General features: G+C 43.9%; 1 protein-coding gene across 2 annotated transcripts in view; it reads right to left on the bottom strand.

Moving 5' to 3' along the window:
* Positions 1 to 8475, bottom strand: part of TNKS (tankyrase) — a 281917-nt gene that overhangs the window by 43530 nt on the left and 229912 nt on the right. For both annotated transcript variants that reach the window (XM_089670593.1, XM_089670594.1), the window contains exons 18-19: positions 6379 to 6567; positions 3009 to 3246 (exon numbers count right to left, since the gene is read on the bottom strand). In XM_089670593.1, coding sequence (XP_089526719.1) covers positions 3009 to 3246; positions 6379 to 6567 — 427 coding nt within the window. The remainder of the gene's footprint in view (positions 1 to 3008; positions 3247 to 6378; positions 6568 to 8475) is intronic.

The following is an 8475-nucleotide window of genomic DNA, read 5'->3' as shown; positions in this document are numbered from 1 at the left end:
TTTTCCTTTGCTCATTTTTTCACTAGTGTTGTATTTGGCTAGAGTCAGTGTCACTACTGGTAGCATTAGGCGATGCCTGGACTCTACAGAGGTTGCACAGGCAGTCCAACTCCTCCACGATGGCACATCAACACGTGCCATTGCCAAAAGGTTTGCTGGGTCTCCCAGCACAGTCTCAAGAGCATGAAGGAGATTCTAGGAGACAGTCAGTTACTCTAGGAAAGCTGGACAGGGCTGTAGAAGGTCCTTAACCCATCCGCAGAACCCATATCTGCTCCTTTGTGCAAGGAGGAACAGGATGAGCACTGCCAAAGCCCTACAAAATGATCTCCAGCAGGCCACTGGTGTGAATGTCTCTAACCAAACAATCAGAAACAGACTTCATGAGGGTGGCCTGAGGGCCCGACATCCTCTAGTGGGCCCTGTGCTCACTGCCCGGCACCATAGAGCTCGATTGGCATTTGTCAATGAACACCAGAACTGGCAGGTCCACCACTGGGGCCCTGTGTTTGTCACATTTGATCAGGGCGAACCTGCTCTCATCTGTGAAAGACATGAAAGAGTCTGGAGAAGTCGCGGAGAACATTATGCTGCCTGTAACATTGTTCAGCATGATTGTTTTGGTGGTGGGTCTCGGGAGGCATATTAACTAAGGGACGCACAGACCTCTACAGGCTAGACAATGGCACCCTGACTGCCATTAGGTAACGGTATGAAATCCCTGGACCCATTGTCAGACCCTACGCTGGTGCAGTGGGTCCTGGGTTCCTCTTGGTGCACGACAATGCCCAGCCTCATGTGGCGAGAGTATGCAGGCAATTACTGGAGGATGAAGGAACTGATACCACTAAATAGCCCACATGCGCGCCTGATCGAAATCCAACAGAACAGCTTGGGGATATCATGTTTTGATCCATACGACGCCACCCGGTTACACCTCAGACTGTCCAGGAACTCAGTGATGCCCTGGTCCAGATCTGGGAGGAAATATCCCAGGATACCATCCATCGTCTCATTAGGAGCATGCCCCGACGTTGTCAGGTATGCATACAAGCTTGTGGGGGCATACACACTACCATTTTGAGTTGCTCCAATGAAATTTCAGCAAAATGGACTAGCCTGCTGCATAATTTTTTCACTTTGATTATTGGGGCGTCTTTGAATTCGGTCCTCTGTAGGTTGATAATTTTCATTTCCATGAAACGATCGGGCACCCTTACGTTCCTAACACGTTACACAGTCCATATCAGTATAGATATCCAGCATGACATTTTTCCCCATTGAGAACGTGCTTGAATGCAGATCCTGTACAGCCCCATACAGGGCCCACAGACGTGTCAGCGAGAGCCGCAGAGTGGAGGGAAGCACACATCCAATGGAAATAAATGAAATTCCAGCTTATAGCTTGAGAAAATTAGTTCATGGACCCACTCAGCGGGAATGAGGGAAGTCCAAGAGCCCACACCCTGGAAATGGGTGCGGGCAGCGTGCATTCCGAGGACTCCTCCTCAGGCTAGGAAGGCTTCTGGGACCAGGGCGCCTGGCGCTGCCTATGGGAGGGAATTGGAATCCTTTGTCAAGGACCTAGGGGATAAAAAGATCCTCTGATGTGCTGCAAAGGTCAGTCCCGAGCTCCTACGTGGCTCCTTACCCTTCTGTGACTAAGGCAGAAGGGTACTCTGGCCACCCCAAGGTTCTGGAAAAGATCGGCCTACATATCCCCAAAACTTCAGTCCTCCTGGAAGGGTAAGTCCACCAGGGCCTTTTTGGAGGTCTGGTCAGGTGACCAACACTTGAGCAACAGGATCCACTGCAGTACTACCGCTGAAAATGGAGAGTTGGGAGAGGAGAGGGGCTGCGACAGGAGGCAGGCCACAAAACGCACTGTAGTCCCTGGACCAACTAGTCCACCAGCTCCGCTTACATTGAAAGTAGCCAGCTAAAAGCCCAGGCTGGCTGAAAAACCCTGGCTCATTCGGTGAGATATATACACCTTATGGAAAACATGCTATAAGGGTTGGAGCATCTATTCTTTGCATGTGTGACTGAGGCCAGCACAGGCTGGAGCGGTGAACAGGTGAACCTGGAGCGGGCTACAGGCGCCACCACACTTTCAAAGGGTCCGTAGGAGAGGAAATTCCTTAACCGGGCTCACGATGGCCTTGCTCAGCTGGGTATAATAGGGGGTTCCCCCACAGGAGGAGAGGTCCATTTTTCAAGGAGGGTCCTCACCACCGCATTTCCCGTACAACAGCCATGAGTCCGCATGGAACGTTGCAGAGATGCAACCAACTACCACGATACTAGTAGAAGGAAAAAAACTGCCTAGATGGAATATAACTGCTGCTATAAATCCAAGGACATATGTGGCCTAGAAATGCCCTACCGGGCATAGAGAGGGTGTCTGCTCACTCTTTCCGCTAATGTGGCAGTGTGCCACGTTGGGCATTCATGTCAGGCGACAGTAACCCTTGTGCACTCCGTTAAGCGCGCAACGTGTGATCTTTGAGGGGATATTGGGCCACAGGGCAAGGGCAGAAGTCAACCTCACAACCATGAGTAAACAGAGCCATGTCCCTCCATATTGTGTCCGCTGGCGACAATAAATGAGTGGGGGGGCTGTCGGCCAGGGGTAACACTGTGACACAGACTATAGGCACCTGGTCATATGTGTCCCCAGGAGACGTTTAACTCGCTGGCCACCACGGCCCTTGGGACATCATAGTAGCCGACAGAGTACTGAGAGGGGTTTTATGTCCAGAGAGGACTGACGATGTCGAGTTTTTTTTCCTGTCTAGTGTCCTATTCCTGTAGGTGGGGCTATAAAACCTTGTTTGGTTATGGATAAAGAAGATGATGCTTTGTCCGTCAACATAAGAGAAATCTATTCTAAACCTACTGTATGAAAGGGAAAAAAATGGTTTCTCAAGGTAAGATATAGTGCTTTTAAGGCAATTTTAATACATACATTTGCATACTCCTATTAACTATTCAGCTTTAAGTTTTACCTTCACTTTCCTTCCTCTCTGTGCCTGCTGCTCCATCACCAGCATTAGATGTTCCTCCAACTGCAAGGTCAGTAAGGGGACCCGTCAAATTATCAATACTACTAGCTGCAGACAAACAAGAGGGAGTAGATGCTGGAGAGATGATTGAGGCACTGACTACTGTTGCTTGAGGTTTGAAGCAGCTGGGCAAGGCTTCTGGAGGCATAGCGTCTATCAGCAAAGCTCGAATGTCATCTGCCTAAAATATATAGAGAGAAAATTATGTGCAGGTTTCTGCTAAATGCACTGGTTTATTCTTATCAATGTTAACTACTTTCTTTTGTGAAAAAAAACAAATTCCAATAGTAATAAAACTGGAACAATTCAGAATTAGAATTGCAAGTAATTCCTTTTCAAAAAATTTTCCATTATGGGGTCCTTAACACAAAGATAATAGTTATAAAACAGATGGTCTTGCATACCTGATAGAGGTGAAGGGCGTATAAAATAAAAAAATAAAATGCCCCACTATACCTCATTAGTGCTTCTTTGCAATAAGTAACATCGGGTATTACCATATAAAAGTCTTGATAAGGAACTGACAGTACATGTTGACAATTACAGTTCAGTTTTAATATATTAACATAACCAATTATTAAATCTAAAGTAGTTCTAAAGGCAAAAAGTTTTTTTTACCTTAATGCATTCTCTGCATTAAGGTGAAAAACTTTCAATGGAAGCTCCCCCGGCAACCTACCCTGAATACTTACCCAAGTCCATTCTCTATCCAGCATTGTCCTGTCTGCAGCAGTTCTTCTCTCCTCTTCTTAGTCTTACAGGCCTTGCTGATAGCAGCGGGAGCCACTGGCACCTGCTGCTGTCAATCAACACCAGTGAGGAAGGAGAGGACTATAGACATAAATGGCTCAGGAGCGCACCTGCGCAAGTGCCCTCACGGCTTGCTATGGGGCACTGAGAGAAGAGGAGTGGAAAACCCTGGTGGAGGACCCAATAAGAAGAGGTTTGGGGCCCCTCTGTGCAAAACTATTGCACACAGCAGGTAAGTATACCATGTTTTTTATTAGGTTTAGAATGGCTTTAATAAATTTAACGGACCACCAAAATGTATGACATGGAAATTGAAGACGTACTGAAGCACCTGTCTGGACCCCGTTCTACTCATAAGTTGTACTCATAATAAATTTCTTCATAGTAACACCAAGATGAAGCTTAAACATGTTGATGAAAAAGTATGATACAACTAGGACTGCTTAATAGCTCAGTGTGGCATTACATATGCTAAATAAGATTACAGAGTCTAGTCTACTCCAGAGATAAACATTTGCACAACCTGATCAATGAAACATTTAAAGCAGTATTAAAGTGTTATTAAACCCACAATAGTAAAATCTGTATATGCAGTAAAGCATGCTTGTTATACTCACTGTGTTCTCATTCCCATCTGATGGAACAGAGTCTAAGGGGCAAGCTGCACATGCACAGTTTGGTTTGTTTTTTGGGAAGGGTGCATGTGATCAGCACAGGGCCAATCAGCGCTGTCCAGACAGAGGGTCAGGAGTCCTTCAGCCTCATAGGAGAATGAACTCCTCCTTTAACCAGTGCTCTGCTGGACACCGATAGAAGTCACAAGACTGCTCTAACTGCTGATGAGAAAAGGTATATAAGAAGTTTATATTTACTAATTTAATAGTATTTCCATGTTCTATGTACTGTGGGAGACCAGAAATAGTGAATGCAGTGTCCTGGGTTTAGTAACACTAAGAATGTATGTTTTCTTTTTATTTCCTTACTTCCACCCCCCAATCTGGCAGTAAAGCAAAGCACCTGTATAAGCAACATTTTTTATGCCCAGTGTGTATAAGGCCTTTTAGCTCAACAACAGCTGCCTATCAAGCACTTTAAAATAACTACTGATAGGACATGTGGAAACTTACGCTGACCACAGATAGATCAAAATTCAACTGGTTCACCAGGGACTGGCCAGACTGCAATCCAGCTATGGCTGTTCCCATTCATGAGAAGTTGATTGACTTCTCAGGAACGGGCTTCTTGGAAAATTTTTGTTTGATCAGTACTGCAGAAATCTTCTCAAAACTACAATTAAACAGCGGAGAGGATTTCTCATGTGGACCTTGCTTGTGTGGATGGGGGAAATCTATTACGTTTTTTTTTTTTTTTTTTTGATCAACCCTCTGGCTGATTGGAAAAAAATGGACCCATGTATGCCCAGTTTTAGGCCTCATGCACACTTGAGCTCAAAAGCACTGATTTTACAGGCATTTGAGCTTTGTTTTTTTTTTCTGACTCTAAACTCCCCTCCATGTTAACCTATGTTTCCATGCACACTATAGTTTACAAGAATTTAGAGGCAGGGAAGTTTAGAGACAGAAAAAACCCCCAAAAAAAAACACAAAATTTGTGCATTGAGAAGAACAGCGATTTGAGAGAAAAAAAAAACACCTGATGCATCTAAACACATGTAAACACTGCTAAATGCACATTAAGGCTAGGTGCTTTTAGCAATTTTTTAATTTCAATGGCCAGAATAAATTAATGAATAAATGCCAAGTGCTTGATGTGCCTAAACACGTTTGAAAAAACACGGCTTACGAGTGTTTTGCAGAAGAGCCCCAGTGTACATGAAGCCTTACAGTTTTACAGCAGGTACTCACAAAATTTGTTTCCAAATTTAGGAAACCGGAGGACCTACTGTGTGTAGCACTGATGCTACCTGAGCACTCAGAGGTGCTCAGAGACTCATTGAAAGCATCAGAAATTCTGGACAAATAACAAGCAGCTACAAATAAATAATCTCGGAAACCTAAACATTGCATTTAAAAATGCTGAGAACAGCTCTATATTTGCATAAAAAGGGCACTTAAAGAAGAACTATAGGCAAAACATGTTTTCATCTTGGATGGAGCAAGGGAGGGTTTATAACTCCTGTCAACACTTTTTTTCACCATCTGTGTCTCATTGTGGAGATTTCCTTTCGCTTCCTGTCCCATAGCCAAACAGGAAGTGAGAGGAAATCCCTGCAAATTAAGGGAATTCCGTGGAGACCCCCAGGTCACCAGAACTAGTGTCCCCATTGGAAAATCTCCCCTCTATTACTTTTCTGGGGACAACCCAAAATGTGGGATTTACTTTTACTTTCACTAATAATGATAAACAGGACAAATAGAGAGGGTGAATCTCCTTAACAGGAGCACAGACAGCAATAAAAACTGTGTTCTAATCCCCCTCTACCCAGTCCAAAACTACAAAATTTTGCATTTAGTTATACTTTAATGCACATACAAAGGTCTGTAAGGAGGTCAAATTACCAACTTTTGAGGAAGAGTAATACTTATACAAGAGTAATACGCACTGTAGCTAAATCTAGAGGCGTCTGGCTTTCCTGGTTCTTCATTGTGGGATCTGCACCATGGGCCAAAAGTAAAGCACATAGTTGCGTCCTTCCTTTCTGAGCTGCTTCGTGAAGAGGAGTGAACGCCCATTTATCTGTGGCATTTACACAAGTGTTGTATTTTATCAACAAAGCTGCAATATCGACATGCTGGAGAGAAAAAAAAAAGGAAAGGAATATGTTGTTCATTTATGTAATACATTTATTTAGTTCTGCATATGATTTAAAGTGGATCATCATTCTAACATTTTGGGGGTGAAGGTAATGGGACGGGAAGGATTGCAATAATGATGCATGCTTGCATCACTACACTGGCCACTGGGCACTTTTCCGCCTCTGCTTCAATAGAACATTTCCTGTGAACTTTTTTTGATACATAAATGTATTTATTGAAATAGTATGTTGGGACAAACTTGAACAGTTATGCAAATTAGAACGCTATCTGGTGAAGTATACCAACACTTATTAATGAGATTTTATTTTACAAACAATTCAGTAATACAGGATTTCAATTAGCATATCATGCTGTTTAAATTTCATAACAGCCTGCATGCTTTTTGACAGTCTGTGGGAAACCTACTAAACCAGCTGGTCCTTTTTCCGCTAGGAGAGATAGAGGAAGTAACTCTCCTCTTGGTCATTCATCAGCAGTGTAAAATCTCTCTCTCTCTCATATACAGTCATGGCCGAAATTGTTGGCACCCTTGATATTTTTCCTGAAAATCAAGTATTTCACACAAAAAAGGTATTGCATTAACACATGTTTTGCTATACACATGTTTATTCCCTTTGTATGTATTGGAACAAATATAAAACAGAGGCAGAAAAGCAAATATGACATAATGTCACACAAACCCCCAAAAATGGGCTGGACAAAAGTATTGGCACCCTTAACTTAATATTTGGTTGCACACCCTTTGGAAAACATAACTGAAATCAGTCGCTTCCTATAACCATCAATAAGCTTCTGACACCTCTCACCCGGAATTTTGGACCACTCTTCCTTTGCAAACAGCTCCAGGTCTCTCTTATTGGAAGGACACCTTTTCCCAACAGCAATTTTAAGATCTCTCCACAGGTGTTCAATGGGATTTAGATCTGGGCTCATTGCTGGCCACTTCAGAACTCTCCAGCGCTTCTTTGCCATCCATTTCTGAGTGCTTTTTGACGTATGTTTGGGGTCATTGTCCTGCTGGAAGACCCAGGATCTTGGACGCAAACCCAGCTTTCTGACACTGGGCCCTACAGTGCGACCCAAAATCCTTTGGTAATCCTCAGATTTCATGATGCCTTGCACACAGTCAAGGCACCCAGTGCCAGAGGCAGCAAAACAACCCCAAAACATCATTGAACCTCCACCATATTTTACCGTAGGTACTGTGTTTTGTTCTTTGTAGGCCTCATTCCGTTTTCGGTAAACAGTAGAATGATGTGCTTTACCGAAAAGCTCTATCTTGGTCTCATCTGTCCACAAGACGTTTTCCCAGAAGGCTTTTGGCTTACTCAAGTACATTTTGGCAAACTGTAGTCTTGCTTTTTTATGTCTCTGTGTCAGCAGTGGGGTCCTCCTGGGTCTCCTGCCATAGCGTTTCATTTCATTTAAATGTCGACGGATAGTTCGCGCTGACACTGATGCTCCCTGAGCCTGCAGGACAGCTTGAATGTCTTTGGAACATGTTTGGGGCTGCTTATCCACCATCCGGACTATTCTGCGTTGCAATCTTTCATCAATTTTCCTCATCCGTCCACGACCAGGGAGATTAGCTACAGTGCCATGGGTTGCAAACTTCTTGATAATGTTGCGCACTGTGGACAAAGGCAAATCTAGTTCTCTGGAGATGGACTTGTAACCTTGAGATTGTTGATATTTTGCCACAATTTTGGTTCTCAGGTCCTCAGACAGTTCTCGTCTCCTCTTTCTGTTGTCCATGCTTAGTGTGGCACAGACAGACACACAATGCAAAGGTTAAGTGAACGTCTCTCCTTTTTATCTGCTTTCAGGTGTGATTTCTATATTGCCCACACCTGTTACTTGCCCCAGGTGAGTTTACAGGAGCA

Source organism: Staurois parvus, unplaced genomic scaffold, assembly GCF_062004578.1.
Source record: "Staurois parvus isolate SC_StPar_1 unplaced genomic scaffold, SC_StPar_1.0 ptg000091l, whole genome shotgun sequence".
NCBI classification, from domain to species: Eukaryota; Metazoa; Chordata; class Amphibia; order Anura; family Ranidae; genus Staurois; species Staurois parvus.
The sequence above is the reverse complement of the archived record's forward strand: the minus strand, read 5'-3'. Positions and strand labels throughout refer to the sequence as shown.